Source organism: Podarcis pityusensis (genome assembly GCF_964106645.2).
Source record: "Podarcis pityusensis genome assembly, chromosome: 12".
NCBI classification, from domain to species: domain Eukaryota; kingdom Metazoa; phylum Chordata; class Lepidosauria; order Squamata; family Lacertidae; genus Podarcis; species Podarcis pityusensis.
In genome coordinates, this window is record NC_138037.1 from 24,971,143 (window position 1) to 24,989,548 (window position 18,406).

An 18,406-nucleotide genomic window follows, 5' to 3' on the forward strand; every position below is an offset into this window, starting at 1 on the left:
AGTTTCGTTTGCCTTGTATATTTCATTAAGGGGAAAAAATTTGGGCAGAAATTTTCTTCTTCGTCTTACATTTCCCTACAGTCACTTCATGCACCAAGTTCTTCCTTCCTTCCTTCCTTTCTCCATTTGCTGATACTCAGGGACAATTATATGCCCTAAAAGCATTCCCACTGAATTTATATGAGAAAAAAATCATCCTTATGATATGGTTGATTTCATAGCCATATGTGTCTGAAGATAGTCCCAATTACTCTTCCTACAGTGGTTTTTAATTAAAAGACTTCAAAAATGCTTGATTGAGCTAATTGCATTCATAATTGGCACTTAATGAATCAGAACTAAGCATTCTAAATTCAGTTTTTTAACACAGTCCTCAAAAGCCATTTTTTAAAATCATGCTTCAGACAGGAGAATAAAGTACTGCAGAGCAAACTCTTCATAATGCTGTGACCTATTTAGATATTTCTTGCTCTATAATTGATTTATATCTCAGGTGACCCTAGGTATTATTGATTGTTAGGGTGTCTGTCTCTGTTTTTCCTACCCTGCTCAGAATTGAGCTACCATGTCATTCACTGAAGGATGTTAGTTCCATGTTTCAGATACTTCCTGAAATGTTGCAAAGCAATTTTCACCAGTTTAAATGTATCTGTTGCCTTCTCTCAGCTGCACATTAAGTTACCTTGAATTGCGAGATGGTGCCGACGCCAATTCACCAGTAATCGCCAAGCTTTGTGGGAATTCTTTACCAGGCATTCAAAGGTCATCCGGTTCTACCTTATATATGAGATTTCGTTCAGACAGTATAGACCCACACGCTGGATTCAATGTCAAGTATTCAAGAGGTAAAATGAAAAAAATAATAATACCCAGCATTTTTACTGATCCAAAATCCTTAAATGAAAGACTAGAATACGTATGATCATTTCAGTGACCAGACTCTGTTTCTTTGCAGCTGTTTGTGGTGGAACACTGATGGGACAAAACGGAGTCATTGAAAGTGTCGGATTCCCTGATCTCCACTATCCAGACAATTTGCTGTGTGAATGGTTTCTCCGCGGACCTGTGGGTCATTTTCTCACCATTCGCTTTGAAGCACTAGATATCCAGAACTCATCTGAGTGTGGATATGACTACCTGGAAATTCGAGAACAGTATGCGTCAGGTCTGTGAAACTCTTGTCGTCACTCTTTATTCCTTGCATGTGAGGGGAACTAACAGTCTGATATGATTTTCTGCTGAAGTCATTACAATTCTGAGTAGGGCATGGCTGTCTTTGTGACCAGGCAACTGAGGCAGAACTTTGGAATCCTCTCTGTGCTGTCCCTCACCCCACCCCACCCCAGAACCTATCAGTCACTACTAAGGCTGATCAAATCTGTCAATTTCGGTGTTTCTAAATTTTTGGATTTTTCAGTCTTATGTTTGGACCTCTATATTTTCACATCAGTTGTTTGTTTGTTTGTTTGCTTGAAAAGTCCTAATAAGAAATGGCATTAGTAGTAGTAGTAGTAATAGTACAGTGGTACCTCTGGTTACGTACTTAATTCGTTCCGGAGGTCTGTTCTTTACCTGAAACTGTTCTTAACCTGAAGCACTACTTTAGCTAATGGGGCCTCCTGCTGCCGCCGTTCCGCCGGAGCATGATTTCTGTTCTTATCCTGAAGCAAAGTTCTTAACCTGAAGCACTATTTCTGGGTTAGCGGAGTCTGTAACCTGAAGCGGATGTAACCCAAGGTACCACTGTACTGAAGATCTCAGGGCAATTCACAGCATAAAAACACAAACTAAAAACACAAAATACACAATAAACCAAAAACAAACCAATAACCCCCTGCCTCCCACAAACACATATAAAATGACATAAAATGTTAATCAGCCAAAGGCCTGGTTGAAGTGGAGCGTTTTCACCTGGCGCCTAAATGAAGGTGCCAGGCAAGCCTCCCTGGGGAGAGCATTTCACAAATGGGGAGCCACTGCAGAGGCTAAAGGTAAAGGTAAAGGGACCCCTGACCATTAGGTCCAGTCGTGACTGACTCTGGGGTTGCGGTGCTCATCTCACTTTACTGGCCGAGGGAGCCGGCGTACAGCTTCTGGGTCATGTGGCCAGCATGACTAAGCCGCTTCTGGTGAACCAGAGCAGCGCATGGAAACACCGTTTACCTTCCCGCCGGAGCGGTACCTATTTATCTACTTGCACTTTGAGGTGCTTTTGAACTGCTAGGTTGGCAGGAGCAGGGACCGAGCAATGGGAGTTCACCCCGTCGTGGGGATTCGAACCACCGACCTTCTGATTGGCAAGCCCTAGGCTCTGTGGTTTAACCCACAGCGCCACCTGCATCCCGCACTGCAGAGGCTAGAGTGTCTGTATTTTCTGAGGAATGTTAGAGGCCTCTGGACCTCTCATGGAAGGAGGCACATGAAGATGGGTCTCAGATGATGGTGGTGAAGGAAAGCATTTTAGTGCAAATTTCTCCTAATGGACATATTTTAGTATGCAGTTTTGCCTAATATACACAAAATACAAGCAGAATGCAAGTAAATATAAATAAATACAGTGACTGGAACACAGGAAGCTGTCTTACAGTGAGTCAGACCACTGGTCTATCCAGCTCTGTACAGTCTACACTGACTGACAGTGTTTCTCCAACACTTCAGGCAGGGGTCTCTCCCAGCCATGCCTGGAAATGCAAGCGATCAAGCCTGAGACCCTCAGATCAGATGCTCACCCTCTTTATTAACTTCTCTCTCTCTTTCTCTGTTCCTCTCTCTAACTATCTAGGGGATTTATTAGGTAAATACTGTGGTGCTAGTATACCCAGTGCATTGGACACCTCCAGCAACTTGGCTTACATCAAGTTTGCCTCTGATGGATCCATCAATGCTCCAGGCTTCAGACTACATTTTTCTGCTAGTGTTGAAGGTGAGCTGCAAAAACAGTGTGGTTTCCATTTCATATGTTGCCTTTTGACTATTGCTTATTGCATGCCATTGGGTTTGTCTTCTTCTATTCCAGCTGCTATTGGCAGATCTTTTTTCAAGTCGAAGGTACAGTGTAAGATATTCTGATTTTAGTTTCTGCCTTAATTATGAATCAAGACGAAATATGGTAAACAAGGCAACCATTGCAGACACCTGAGTGTTTCCTTTTGTTTGACCTTTCCTCAGAATCACTATACATTTTATTTTGCTCTCCCAGAAAACATCAGTTCAGACTGCCTATTATTTGTGTCGTTCCAGAGTGTGGAGGTGATCTCCGTGGCACTGTTGGGACATTTACATCCCCCAACTATCCAAATTCTGCCCTGCACAAATTAAAATGTGAATGGAGAATCATGGTGCCATTGGGACGCCGGGTCACCCTTACCATTCACGACATGACTTTTGGACTCTACCAGAACTGTAGCTCGAATTATGTGGCTGTAAGTGTGGGGGAAAGGGTTATTTGTACTACTGTGGAATATGGAAATGGCATAGCAAAGTTAAATTGACTACAAAAACAGGACAATGGAAATTAAAACACACCTAGCTTTTTAGGAATGACTAGTGGTGGCTGGTTCTCATTGGGACTGATAGAGCAGAGGGCAGGAAGATCAACATTAGGTGGCGCTAGAGCCAATGACAGGCAAAGGCAACTGTTTTTGTCCCCATCTTCCTCCTCCCTGCTGAGTTCTGTAAAGCACAGCACAGAGAGAGGCCGACTAGCTGGCAGTGCTGCCCCCTGATTGGCTGTAAATAGGAAAGCAGGAAGGTGGGGGCTGACTGAGGACAGGCTGAGGTTGATGTGGCAATGCCCCCCTTTCTCCAAATAGACCAATTTCCAGTGCAAATAATACAGATGCATTTAAAACACAGGGAAGTTGGGCTTACCAAACCTAATCCACTCCCTGATATCCCTAATACCTCCACGGCAGGAATTCCTTGCTTTGCCACAGGTTGCTATGATCCGTTTTGCTATGACTGGCATGCTTGCCCACTGGTGCAGTGTTGAAGTCCCACGTCATACAAAGGTTTGGGCACAAGGAAGGCAGCTAGGCAGGCTGCAGCAGCAGCAGAAGAAGAGGTGGAATATCTGGTCCTGAGTGCAACCTCCTCCTCCCTGGGATGTCTTGACTGCAATAATTTGGCAATCTTGACTGAAGAGCTTGGAAAGGGACTCTGTGGCAATGCACATGTCTTGCATATACAAAGTCCCCAGGTCAGACCTGAGCATCTCCAGGTGGACCTGGGAAAGACCCCTGTCTTCTAAAAGCCTCTGCCACTCCTTGTCAAGACAATACTGAGCCGGATGGACCAATAGGCTGACTCGGTGTAAGGCAGCTTCTGACTCCCCCCTTCATGTTTCAAAGCACATTTGTTCAAGAATGTCAATCGGGGTTTGAGGCATGTTAATGGTCATGCTACACTTAGAAGAAAGCCTTTTCTAAAGGTATTGTCAGGGAACTGCCATCGGCTCAGGGGCGAGAGGGGAGAGACCGGATGGATTACAGAGAGCCCCCAGAGATAGTGGGAAGTAGCACCTCCTCAGCGGAGGAGAGTAGCCACGCCTTTAGTGGAGAAGAGATGCAGGGCCCAGAGGAGGCGAGGCGGTGCCAGGACACCTTGCCTGAGCAAAGCGGGGAGGAGAGAGGTCCTCCGTTACCTACGCCTTCCTTGCGCAGTAGGCTTCCGCGCAGAGAGGGGAGGCACAGACTGGGCGTCAAGAAACTACTCTGCTGGGGAAAGTTTAAGGACCGCCCACTCTCAGATTCTGCCAGTGAATGAGCCAGCCATGGGAGAGTGGCTCTCTGCATTCCAAAGGTTTTTATCACCAATAAGAAAGCTTTAAAACAGACTATTGAAGCATATTGCCTGATTGCTCTCGAGCAACCAGCCTATACCTCTTACAGGTATGCTTGTTAATGTTATTCTCTATTTGGCAAGTAGGTTCACAATGGCTTTGGTGAAAACGCACCTCGACTCTCCACGCTGTGTGGTTTGGTGGCTCCAGGGACTCAGGTGAAATCCTCTGGAAACAAGATAACCGTCGTCATGGTAAAAAGTCACGATGGTTTTGAGGCAAGCTTCAGAATTACATATGCTTCTAATGAAGAAGCAGGTAATAGAACATGTGGGGGGGTTGTTTTGTATTTGCAACTTAACACTGACAAAAAGAATTAATATAAAGTCTGTTTAGCAGCTTTCTTATAACATGGTATTTCTCTTTAAACTGACTTATATGAAGTTCCAGTATTACAGTTCTTTGCTTGCATCTCTAACATGCAAGTAGGAGAACTGGAGGTGAGGAGTAGAGGAAAGATTCTGATAATTTTTGACCTGCCCAATGAGTTGTCTAATCAGGGCCTGCCCTATTGTTAGAAAAAGTGAAGTGGCCACCTTGGATCCTTGATTTTGAATGTCATGAAAAATGGCAAATTCTAGTTATTTAACTTATTATTACTACATTTTTATTCTCAAGGACAGGTAGTGATGGGATTTTCTGCCTCAGATACTGAAATAACACAACTAGCCTTGGATATTATGCACTTTGCAGTGAAGATTCATTTGCTTTTCAGCCTCAAGCAGTGAAATGTCTTGGATCAGCCCTATCTCTAATACTGTGGTAGCCAATGCAACTTCTGCGACATGTTGCCAGACTACAATTCCCATCAGTGTTGACCTCTGACCTTACAGGTTGGTGCTGATGGGGGTTGGATCCAGCAACATCAGAAGGGCACCACATTGGCTACCTGCCACTACTTCTGCCAAGCCGCTACTTCTGTGACATAGACTTTAATCTGACGGCTTCAACAGCAAGCTGTTTCGCCTCTGCTTCATTTATCCAGTCTTTAAAGGGCAGAGTAGGGCAAAATAATGTCAGAACTTGCCGTGCCTCTCTGGTATGTTTGGGCAGTGGAATGATCAACTCTTCAGAGCATTTTAGAAGAAGAGATTTTACCATGTTATTTTTTTCCAAATGTGTTGCCTGCTTTGAGAGTTATGGAATAATAGCAGTACCAAGAATATCGGCCTGGTAATCAGTGGTAGACTAGTACGAATATTGGGACGCAGGTGGCGCTGTGGGTTAAACCACAGAGCCTAGTACTTGCCAATCAGAAGGTCGGCAGTTCGAATCCCCTGACGGGGTGAGCTCCCGTTGCTCGGTCCCAGCTCCTGCCAACCTAGCAGTTCGAAAGCACGTCAAAGTGCAAGTAGATAAATAGGAACCGCTCCGATGGGAAGGTAAACGGCGTTTCCGTGCACTGCTCTGGTTCGCCAGAAGCGGCTTAGTCATGCTGGCCACATGACCCGGAAGCTGTACACCGGCTCCCTCAGCCAATAAAGCAAGATGTGCGCCACAACCCCAGAGTGGGTCACGACTGGACCTAATGGTCAGGGGTCGCTTTACCTTTAGTACCAATATCAACAGTGGAATGTGGAAGATTATCTTCGGCTAGTCATTGTCTCTTCTCTTAACTCATCTTATATGATTGTTGTGAGAAAAAGTTGGGAAGGACAGAACCATGTACACTACCTTGACCTCCTTGGAAGAAAGGTGGGCTGTGAATGTAATAAATAGGTAAATAATGAAATGTTGCCTTACTGTTCCAAATGGTGTTGTTGTTTTTTTACAGTGTGTGGCAGCCATCTGCTCAGTTCAGGTGGTGGGAATCTCACTTCTCCCGGTTATGATGGAACCAGCAATTATGCAAACAACCTGAACTGTGAGTGGGTCATCCAAAATCCACAACCATCCATCACAACTCTTTATCTTCTCTTTGGAGATTTCCACTTGGAGCAGCACATCAATTGCCAGAACGACTACTTAGAAATCCGGAGAGGTAAGTTACAGCTGCCTGTAACCAGTAAATAAATAAGAAAGCAATTCTAGTGGGGAGCAGGTGTCAGTTTGCATTTCTTAGTGCAGAAAGTATTGATCTGATGTGTAGAGATCTTTCCTATTCTAATTAATTCAAGAGGGTTCTGAAAGCTTCTCTGTGTGAAACAAGCAGAAGGTTCATGATGTTTGTGTTATACCTTCAGAGAAGCTGAGCACAGCTGGCTTAAACTGGTTTTCTGACCTCTTCTGTCAAGGTCATGCTGACTGTACAAGTAGGGTCAGAAGGAGCCTGGGTGTCACTTTCTGTTTCCATCTCTCTTCCTTCTGGTGTGGTGTTCTGTACATAGTATGCCTAGTATTAAGGTTTAGACTTATTATGTTATTGTAAGTTTAAGTCAAGTCTGCTGCAACTGGATTTCTTATGGACAGTGCTGAGTATATTGGATTTGTGACCATTATGCTCATTTGCCTTCAGTAGCAGTAAAACTCTCCTTGTCTATTTTTTGGGAATCCTGCAATGTGCTTAAGTTGTTACTCTGCTAACGATACATTGAAATCTACTCTGGATCAATATTGAGTAGAATTTCATGACGGGCAGCAGGAGAATAGTTGTGGTGAATGAACAGTCAAATCCGAAGTTCTACTGGGCTCCTGTCAGCAGGGTGAAAGGTGACTGTGGTGGGATTTTGAGTGTTCCCTGTTGTTATTCCTTTATTCTGCTTTGTTCCTATTCCCTCCCCCCTCAAGGTAAGTGTTGTAGGGATGGAAGTGCATTAGGTCCAGTCTTAGCTGTCAACTTTTCCCTTTTCTTGCGAGGAATCTTATTCGAAATAAGGGAATTTCCCTTTAAAAAAGGGAAACGTTGACAGCTATGGGTCCAGTTGATCCCAAGCTGCCCTTGGAATGCCTCCTTTTACCCTCTCTTATTTTGTATTTCATTTTATTCATCGGACTATAACAAAATATCAGTTTTCCCTAGCCAGAGGGGACCAAATGGTGCAGTTGTGCATACACTTTTAAACTGTGATTAAACCATGGTTGTCAATTAATAATAGGGACATGGGTTCAAGAAGCCAAGGTACTGCAATAACTTTGTGTCTTTGCTTGTTTTGAAGGGAGTCAAGTTTAGCTGGTTTTAGACATTTCATAGCACCATGTTTCTATTTAGGGGATTCTGATGGAGAGCTCTTATACCGACTATGTGGCCACAGCCCACCTCAGCATCCACTGCTAATAGCAGCTCCTCAGACCTGGATACAATTTTTGAGCAATGATCAAAATACAGACAAGGGATTCTTCATCTACTATGGATCTCTGGGTAAGTTTCATGTTACTTTTACTGTGTATGGTGATTCTAACAAGTTGTACTGAAGGTGCAAAGCAAACACCTGTTTTCTATTAATAAACCATGACGTGAACCCAATAGTCTTGCTTAACCATGGTTTGTTTGGACATCCCATCCCAAATGTTTGTCGCTGTACAAATGCACAAGGCAAGAGCAGCTGGAAAACAAATCAAGGTTTAGGGGAAAGGCACATACCATGTTTGCTCATCTGTGAAATGGCTTGTGGCTTGTTAAAAGATATGGTTAAAACAAACAATGGCTTCTTGTTATATGTGAATGCAAGCAATGCAGGTGAAGTGTGTTCCCCCCACCCAATGAAACCACCTAGGAACTGGCATGTCTGCATTTTCTATGAGCCAATGAACAGAGCTTCTTCAAATATCTCAAATTTTATTTCAGCCTGTGGTGGTGTGATGGAAGGTGAAAGTGGAATTATCTCAAGCCCTAACTACCCGGCACCTTACAATAGTTCTAGCCATTGCTCCTGGCTCTTGGTAGCACCAGAGGGACATACCATCAATGTGAGTAATGCTTTTCTCATCAGCTTATAATAAAATAAATGGATGCATTTTTTATCCATAAGAACAAGGTGACTTTTACATGAAGTACTCTAATTGAGAGTATGGGTGTCATCATGCCTCAGACCACCCACTTGACTCCTTCCAAGACCCTCTGACCTTTCTAATATTTGTTGTATATTTTTAAAATGAACTGTTGTTCATTTTTTGCAATGTTTGTGTGCTTTTTTTGTCTGTTTTATTTGTTTGAGGGGAGTGTAGGTGTTTTACCTGTTTTGGGGGGGGGAGGGGCAGTGCTGAGCATCACCAAATGGGTACATTTTGGTGTGCACAACAATGTGTTTCCAGATGCGTTCACCAAAATCCTGGGTTCCCATACACTAAGCTGCATTCATCTCACCAGCAAATACCTGCAGCTCAGTAAATTTCTATTTTATTTTTTTCGTTTGCCTGGGATTAGGAAAACAGGAGGCTGTTAAACACCTTGGAAGCTACAATAAAAGGTTGGTGGGTTGTGTTTGGCTTGGTTCTATTTAGCACTTCCTCCTAAATAAAAAAGAAAGTAAGACAAGTAAGTGAACTGAGCACATTATGATGTCTGTTATGCTGGAGTAAAAATGAGGACAAATAGATTATTTTATCATATTAAGCTATTTGTATTAGAGCTTTTAGCAGACTGAGATAGCTCTGTTTCTGATGCATTTTTGCAAATACTATTCTATGTTCACGGTCATCTCTTATTGCTCTCCCACAGCTTACTTTTGTGGACTTTGAAATTGAAAATCACAGGACCTGTAGATGGGACTCGGTCACCATTCTGAATGGTGGATCTCCGAGTTCTCCTGTCATTGGACGATACTGTGGAACTTCATCACCAGGCACCATTCAGTCAGGCTCCAATCAGTTATTAATAAACTTCAATTCCGACCACTCAGTGCAGGGAGATGGTTTCTATGCAACATGGACTGCAGACTCTTTAGGTAAGCAGGAAACCATTATAAATTCCTTCCTTCTAATGCATAGCATTGAGTGTTGTGAAGTAGGACTCCCCACCCCACTCCATCTCTGGATATGGCAGTGGACAGGGAAATGTCTCCATTGCTGGAATGAAGAACAATTTTAATGAAGTTTGATAGAGATAAAATGCATGTATACCATGCAAAAAATAGGTCCATCTTCCACCTGATTGTCTTAGGGCCCATTTTCATGATCTGCATCAGTGTGGTAAATGCTCCTTAAGCTATTGTTGAGATCTTGGCACAGAGAGAGGGAGAGCTGAGTGAAAGCAATTGATACATGCAAACTCTTTGTGAATTGCCTGTTAGTAGACCGCTGCACACAGTCAAGAAAGATACAGTGATACCTCGGGTTACATACACTTCAGGTTACAGACTCCACTAACCCAGAAATAGTACCTCGGGTTAAGAACTTTGCTTCAGGATGAGAACAGAAATCGTGCTCCGGCAGCACGGCGGCAGCAGGAGGCCCCATTAGCTAAAGTGGTGCTTCAGGTTAAGAACAGTTTCAGGTTAAGAATGGACCTCTGGAACGAATTAAGTACTTAACCCAAGGTACCACTGTACTCTGATATAGGGACTTATTAATAATACACTTTTCAGAGTGTGCTTCATAAGTCATACATGATTGTTTTTGGTTACAAATGGTTGGGAAAGTAGAGAGCTGCCTTGGACCATTGGTTCATCTAATTTTGTATTCCGCATTAAATGGCAGCAGCTCTCCGAGGTTTCAGAAAGTTCCACCTGGAAATGCCAGGGATCGACGCTCAGACTTACTGTATGAAAAGCATGTGCTCTGCCACTGAGTGATGGTCCTACCTCCAACAGTCAGCAGAAGAAGCCACTGCCATCTGACCATGAATCCATACCTTTTCACCAGGAAAAGATTGCGCAATGTGATCTTCCATCCAGATGCATGCATGCATTTTTGACTCATTCTATAACCCTCTGTCATTTTTGCAGGATGTGGGGGCATCCTTCATTCTGAAAATGGCACAATCCATTCTCCCCACTGGCCCCAGGACTTTCCTAGTAACATTAGGTGCTCATGGACAATAATTACCCATGAAAGCAAACATTTGGAGATAACCTTCAATGAGAATTTCCAGATTCCAGATAGCTACGGGCAGTGTCAGAGCAGTTATGTGAAGGTAAGTAAATATGTTTTGTCAATATTATGGACTATAGTAAGTATAGTTCACTAGCCAAGCAGTTTTAGGCTGGTGAAGCAGGTCTAAGGATTGAGCTGCAGGTAAGTAGAAGTACTGACTCTGTAAAGCATCCCACTTCCATGCTGAGGAGGCTTCTGTGGTGAATTTTCCTGTCTTCCCACAGATGTCCCAGTCCGGAGGTGGACAGGCAGGTCCACAACATCCAGTGGTGCCTTGGCAGCCCTCCCAGGGTGCTTAGAATTGGTCCCTAAGCAAGGGTCTTTTTGGGAAAACAAGGCCAAGTTGTTCGCATTTTATACGAAAAATAATGACAGAAAAACACCCCAATCTGTGCCTGCTTTTACATAAATTGATATACACTCTGTATCAGAAAACCTGTTTCTTTAACGTTGCTTTCATCAAATACCTGAAAATGTTCAGGAATAACAAAATAATAATGTATACTTCCTTGGCTGTTAAAGATCTGCTTCTCTGGAAGACACTTGAAGAGAAGGGGATGTTTGGCATTCCTTAGAGCCTAATGGTTTTCTAAAGAATTTGGCAGATGTTGTGTGTTGTTGTTCCCGGACTGTGCAAAAGCACACAACTCCCACTTGTTCATAAAGGGCAGGCATAATTTATCATCGTGTAGGAAGACATAAGCGGCTGGGTTACTGCTCAAAGAGGGCCAAGATGGCATATATTTATAGAAGCAATGGGAATATACCTTGGCCAATTTAGAGTTCACATTTCAGCCTACTGAATGGGATAGAGTTTGAAGATGTTAACTGAAATATGCTTTTGTGCACAAGAGATCCTTGGTAGGGGGTGCAGAAATCAGAAAGGATTTGCCTACTGTGGCTCTTTGGGTGAAGCATTCAATGTGCCATTAAAGAAAGCGATTTGATGCCTTTCCTTTTGAAAAGGGAATCTGTTGCAAACACACAAGAGCTGTACTAGGCCTTTGGGAATATGAAGCCAGGTTCTCTTCATATTCCCAAAGGCCTAGTATAGCTCTTGTGTACTGTACCAGCGAGTACACTGAGCTTTGAGACTTAACACTGCCATTGAAGAGCTGAAGCAAAATGTGCCGTCTGTAAGATTTCCTCCTAGTTGTTTCCCACCACCACCACCACCATTCACATTTTGAAACCTGGTGCTACAATCAAGGTCTTGTGACAACTGAGAATGGGTGTTTTTATTATATGCCCATTGTCTTTCTGTATGACTCTAACATCCTACTGTTTTGCTGGCCTGTATGGTGAAACCAGGATTGCCACAAACTGTTTGGAGCTGGTGTAAAATGAAAATCCGCATGAAGCCTTATTTAGATGTTCAAAAAAGAGTAACCCTTTCCCCCAGGTGTTGAGAGGACGTGATAATGAACAGGAAGATGCAGTATTAGCTGTTGGGTGTGGAAATTCAGCTCCCGGACCTATTGTTGCGCCAGGAAATATGATGACAGTAGTGTTTCAGTCACAGGACATCCCAGGACGTGGCTTTTCTGCATCTTTTATAAGCAGTAAGTAAATCAATCAATATCAATCAACCTCTTTATTATGGTCAATGGTCAGTATTAGAAAAAAGAAACTTCGTAAAATATATAAAATAAAGTATTTGTATTAGAAAAAAGAAACTTCATAAAATATATAAAATAAAGTATTTGTATTAGAAAAAAGAAACTTCATAAAATATATAAAATAAATCCAAGCAAAACAAAACAGAGAGCCATAGCGATAAAATTACTAATAACTGTATTGTACTATAAAATGCCAGGCACAGAATAGAAAGCAAAATTACAAATATGCTAAAATAAGTCCTTGGAGAGTTTTATATTCAGCAGCACAATATTTAGCCTTCCTGGAAGGTAGATGCATTCTAAAATGCTGTTAATAATTCTGAATCCGGGAATTGCTGTGATGATCTACATATGAAGCGTCATCTATATTGGAGGTGTAGCTTAGGTGCTTGCATACCTGGATTGGAAACTGATTAGGATGTAGGCCCCTATATTGTTGGCACTGTTTATTGGGAGGTTAATTCAAACTGTGTCAGTACAGTGGCATCACAAATGCAGAGGATAAGAATACTGTAAAGGACCTCCTTTTCTCCACAGAAGCTCCATATTTGTGGCAGTGTACTGGGATACTAACCAAATCTAATAGGCTTGATACACTGATGCAAACTGATGGCACAGTGGACCCATATCCCAGGGTATGCGTGGGGTGGAGATATAAGTTCAGTTGTAGCTACGCCACATCACTTTGCAAGTGGAGGCTCACAAGAGTAAATCCTCTTTTATAGAAAATATTATTTACACACAGACAACTAAATGTCTCAAGGAGAACAGTTCCGGTTTTGCACACTTTCTCATTTGCTGGTTGTCTATATGCAGGAATTATCTTATTTGACTGTAGAGGAATATACAGACACATGAGACCCCACCTGAGGTTTGAAGTGGGAACTAGGATCTTAGATGTACTGGAATGAGAAACATGACACAAATGCCTTGGTTCTATTTTTCAAAAAATACTAGCAATAATCGTTAATTGCTTGTAAATCAACTTAAGCATTCCTTTGGATGGGTAGAGGATAAATAATAAAACTAAACTGACATATTTTAATTTTTTGTTTGACTTTAATACCTTTCCAGAGCATGCACTGAGACATTTTATAGGCTGCAAAAAGTGGAAAGTATTTTACATGTCCTTACCATTTTGATCTTATACCCAGAAATCACATGGAGATAATTGATTTTGAACTTTTTCAATGGCAGCAGACTATGTTTCTTTGTTTACATGCAGGGTGTGGAGCGAACTTCACTGCGCCATCAGGTCGAATAGCCTCTCCTAACTTTCCCCATCAATACGACAACAACATGAATTGCAATTATATCATAGATGTGGAACCACAGTCCATTGTCATCCTACGTTTCCATACGTTTGGTTTGCAATGTAAGTGACAGAAATGTTAATCCTTTCACCTTGGTATTTACCAAATTGTGAAAACGTTCCCTCTGGAAGAATGATTGTGTCTAAAGGCGTATTCTGAGCAGGTATCAGCTCCTGGAAATCTTGGGCACTTGCTGCAGTGCTTTCCCAGCAGCACAGCACAGCACAGCTCATTGGCCCAGATGTCTGTCCTTGGCCCTCGCATTGAGAAGGCACATCTGGAGTTGCCACACTGATGTATCAGATTTCCCTACTCACATATACCTTGTTTAAGGCAGTGTGGAAAATGAAAACTGGGGTGCAATTCTAGATGAAGAGGATTTCAGAAGCATCCATAAAGTAAGAAAAAATTCAGCAGCAAGTAGTTACTTCCATAAAGCATTACAGGAACAGTAAAGGAGTCACTTAGAAGATTAGTGTTCCTATTTATCTTTTATGAGGCCTCCAAGACCAGCTGTCTCTAAACAAACGGTTTCGTTCGTTATCTGTGTTTGCAAGGATGTATTATAGCTCAAAAGTGTTCTCGGCTCACTCTAACCAGAAGGATACAGAACACACTGTATCACAAATATTTAGTTGAAATCGAGCACACAAGGAGTGGGAGATGATTCCTAAGAGATGATTCACTCATCTTGGCATGTGCTTGTATTTTGGAAATCAGAAACAACTGTACCATTGTGCTGGCTTGTGCCACTCCAGATTATTACTTTTTGGCTAGCTTCTTGTTTACTACAAAACAAGAAACAAAACTGCAGTCCTGCAGCAGGCAAGAATGTCACCTATCAGTTATAGCATGATCCACTTTAGGGTTTCTTCATATATAGAAAATAACCTGTAACCAAGCAGTTTGAAAAAGAGATCAGTTGTGAGAGAAAGGAAATTTGAAATATATATGGGACACACACTCTCTCTCTCTCACTCTCTGTCTCTCTCTCTATATATAATTATCCTCTGATACTGTGTTTGATTTTCTCTTCCTTAAATTAAATGAAGGAGAAGATCTACCTGCCTTTGCCTCTGACCCCATTCACTTTTTCCTCTGCCTCCACCCACCATTGGCGGGTGCCCCCCTGAAGATTTCCCATTAGGCTGAAAAAGTTTTCCCGCTCCTGCTCCACAAGTAGTGTCCTAGTCTGGTTTCTATGATGGGGTAAATTGGCTAAAAAAGTACTTAGAGGGTAGGTAAACAGTTCCGCAAAATATTGATGAACTGTTCTAATTTTTTTATGATGTGCAGCTCATAATGCCTTAGGAGATTGTGCTTATGATGGAGTGAAGGTCTTCAGAGGGGACAGAGCTGGCCCTTACCCTGAAGAAACGTTTTGCGGCAATGAAATCCCTCATCCTATCAGCATCATTGGATCCACACTGTTGAATTTCTACACAGATTCTCATACTGTTGGCGTCGGATTTCTGGCCACTTATGCTGCAATCCGTGAGTAGCAACACATTGTTGGTGGGAACAACATGTGTTTCTATGCATCAGGCAACGAAATGATGCCCTGGAAGAAGACCTAACTATCCCTTGACTTTCTGGGTTCCTCCAAATTTGTAAAAACAAACAAGACACCAACCAATGAAAAACCTCGCCCATTTTCAGAACCACTGCTTAGAGAACAATTTGAACTGGGACCAAGGGGTAATCCATGTAACCCGTATGGGCATCTGTAGTCTAAGGATGCTATCCAACTAATGCATCCCATCAGACAGTGCAAGAATATGCACTTGCCCAATAAAACTTCTACCTTTTCCTCCTCATGTGAATGCCCTGTGGTCTTCTCACAAATCTGCTCCATAAGGCTAGGGTAACCCCTGGAACAGATTTAGAGGGCATGTGAGAGAAGAGAGGGAGAAGTTCCATTGCTCAAACAGAAATCCTTGCACTAATGGAGCCCATTAATTGGATATCACCCTATGAACGCTTGTTGCGAAGCAACCCCTTCTGTAATCACCGTGGCTTAGCTTCAGGTAAGTTTGCTTAGGATTTCATCCTTGGTTTCAGAGTTAACTGTGACATATATCACACACAAAGCACTCCTCCTGTTTTCAGAAATAATTGTCATAAAACGCTCAGGATTAGCCCAATGCCAAATAAACAGTTCAAGGCCATCTCTTTTCATTGTGCATATCCCATTGGCAATGAAGCAAAATGACCCTGAATGCAATGCCGTGTTTTTAACATTTGCATGATTCAAGGTTCAGTGCCAGAATGGGATTCTACAAGCAGTTTGCAAAACAATTTCCCCTCTGCCACTGAAATGGTGGAATCCGGAATGGAGAAATCCACGTGCACACATTCAGCATATATCTGTAGTCATTTTTTAGTGAGTTCTTGTAATTTTTTATCATAATCATCACATTTACAGGGAATACATTTTTAGTAAATTTTATGCATCCTATAAAGCATTATTCTTGTTTGCTCTTTTTAAAAACTTCCTGTACATTAATCTCATTTGGGTCTCATAAGGAAGCTCCTAAGAACACTTTAGTTCTATTACATATGAATTTACTTTGCAAAGATCACATAGTGCAATATTCTCAAAGACAAACTATCCAATGCCCATGGGATTGAGCTAATGGAAGTGTCTAGTCCAGTATAAAATATTCTAGGCAGGGAAGAAACTAAACCCTCATCCTTTGGATATGAGAGTGGCTTCTGAGACAAAGAAAATAGCCCCAGCTATTAGGTAGCTAATAGGTAGCCCCAGCTACCTCACAGACCTTGACATTGGAAAACTTTTTTTTTAAGACTTAATCAAACGTTATGCCGATAACAAGTATGTGAACCTCGTTTTTTGTACCAGGTAGTATGTTCCTCTCCTTGCCATAGCCTTGAGAAATAGCTATTTGCCTCAAAGCATGAAATCAAGTATCATGGTTTGAAATGAGTCATCCTGAGAGCTACTGGCTAGACGGCATACCATTGAAGGATGACAATGTTAATTTACTTGTGAAAGAGGCCTTCATAACTCACTCAAATTGGCTGCTGCCACCTGACCTTTGACTCCTGACATTTGTGAAGTATGACTAGTAGCTTTTTATTGGCTTTTTGGCCCATGCAAAACACATTCTAGCCATGAACATTCTGTTTCCTTCTAGCTTCATCCTTCACAAAAGACAAAAGGGGGAAGAAGAGAGAAGCTTTTCTCTCCTTGCGTACCATAAGCACTGCTTTTTTAAAACCTCTTGTGCTTTTGTCTCTTATTTGTCAACAGTCCAAAGGGCAGTGCTCGATAGACGCCACCCTACCGTAGCTGAAAATAAGGAATGGGAGCCTAGGCATTCATTGCCTGTTAAAGAATTTGCTTTGCAATGCTAGTGGTTGCTGCGATGACTAGTCCTTTAGAAGCTTGGACAGCAGTGGGTTTGGGCGATTTGTCAAGAGAGAGCCCAGAGTGGTTGACTGCCAAATGGAAGACTATAAAACAGAGCACAATGGTGGTCACAGATGGTTTTGCAGAGAGCTGTGAACCAGAGGACAAAGACTGAGCCACCTCTTAGACTCCCAAGGGCATCCATTATGGAGAATAAAAAAAAGAATGTACTGTGGCTTCTGCCGCTGCAAATTCTTCAGTAGATCTTAAAGCGGGCATTAACTTTCACCCTGAGGGAGCCATGCAGCAGTTACAAAGCCACTCACTCACACTCCACCTCCAAAAAGTTGGGATCTCCTACTGAATCCAACTGAAGGACTTAATGCATTGCAAAGCCTTTCCCATGCACCAGTGAAGTAATCAGGGACACAGGAAACAACCATCACAGTGGCTCAAATAATTAAAGAAACCAACGGTCTCCTCACATATGAGCCTCTGTGGTCATCAGGAGAGGGCCTCTTTTGAACTGGGGCAGCCACTCTGTGGAACTCTGTCTCAGGAGATCCAGTGAAAGCATTTTGCCACCTATCCAATGGCATTGTTGTTTAGGCAGGCCTTCAACCTCCAGGCTAAGTGCTCACTTTCTGCTGGTTCTTTTCTTTTTAAAAATGTAACCTTTATGATTTGACCAAACTGTGGGAGGCAGTGGAAGACAGGAGTGCCTGGCGTGCTCTGGTCCATGGGGTCACGAAGAGTCGGACACGACTAAACGACTAAACAACAACAACAACTTTTATGAATTGTTTTATCTGCATCTTCTGTTGTACTTTAGCTCACCCTTGTAAATAAGCCCATTAAAGTTACATGCCTGCCAAAAGGCGGTGGGGGGTGGGGAGAGTTTACTGCCTCCCTGAGGACTGGCAGAGGAGGAGCAGAGAGCTATAATTCCTTTTGCATAATTTATTTTCTGGGTGTGAAAGAAGGGGGCTTTTAATTCCCTGCCAGCTCATTTGGTTTCTTTGCTCTGGCCCTCCTCCGCCAGCCTTCTCCCTCTTCGGAGAGGAATGCCTTTCGCTTGCCTGCCTGCAGTTCCTTAGCACCTTTGGCCTTTTTGAAGTTGCTGGACTACAACTCCCATCAGCCTTAGCAAGCGCGACGATTGGCCAGGGATGATGGGAGCTGTGGTCCAGTAACATCTGCAGAACCAAAGGTTCCCTACAACTGGCCTATGGCACCACCTTTTTCATCCACTGCTAATGCAATATATATTGTAAAACCAGCTGCCTACCTG

At 42.6% G+C, this 18,406-nt stretch overlaps 1 protein-coding gene across 1 annotated transcript in view; it reads left to right on the plus strand.

Moving 5' to 3' along the window:
• The window catches only part of CUBN (cubilin), a gene marked incomplete at its 5' end in the record, with an annotated part of 134,664 nt that overhangs the window by 95,420 nt on the left and 20,838 nt on the right, over window positions 1-18,406 (plus strand). Inside the window, 13 exons of the mRNA XM_080976099.1 lie at window positions 667-845; window positions 956-1,165; window positions 2,783-2,923; window positions 3,241-3,422; window positions 4,927-5,098; window positions 6,615-6,821; window positions 7,989-8,138; window positions 8,565-8,686; window positions 9,438-9,663; window positions 10,663-10,850; window positions 12,213-12,372; window positions 13,655-13,804; window positions 15,039-15,236. Coding sequence (XP_080832225.1) covers window positions 667-845; window positions 956-1,165; window positions 2,783-2,923; window positions 3,241-3,422; window positions 4,927-5,098; window positions 6,615-6,821; window positions 7,989-8,138; window positions 8,565-8,686; window positions 9,438-9,663; window positions 10,663-10,850; window positions 12,213-12,372; window positions 13,655-13,804; window positions 15,039-15,236 — 2,285 coding nt within the window. The remainder of the gene's footprint in view (window positions 1-666; window positions 846-955; window positions 1,166-2,782; window positions 2,924-3,240; window positions 3,423-4,926; window positions 5,099-6,614; window positions 6,822-7,988; window positions 8,139-8,564; window positions 8,687-9,437; window positions 9,664-10,662; window positions 10,851-12,212; window positions 12,373-13,654; window positions 13,805-15,038; window positions 15,237-18,406) is intronic.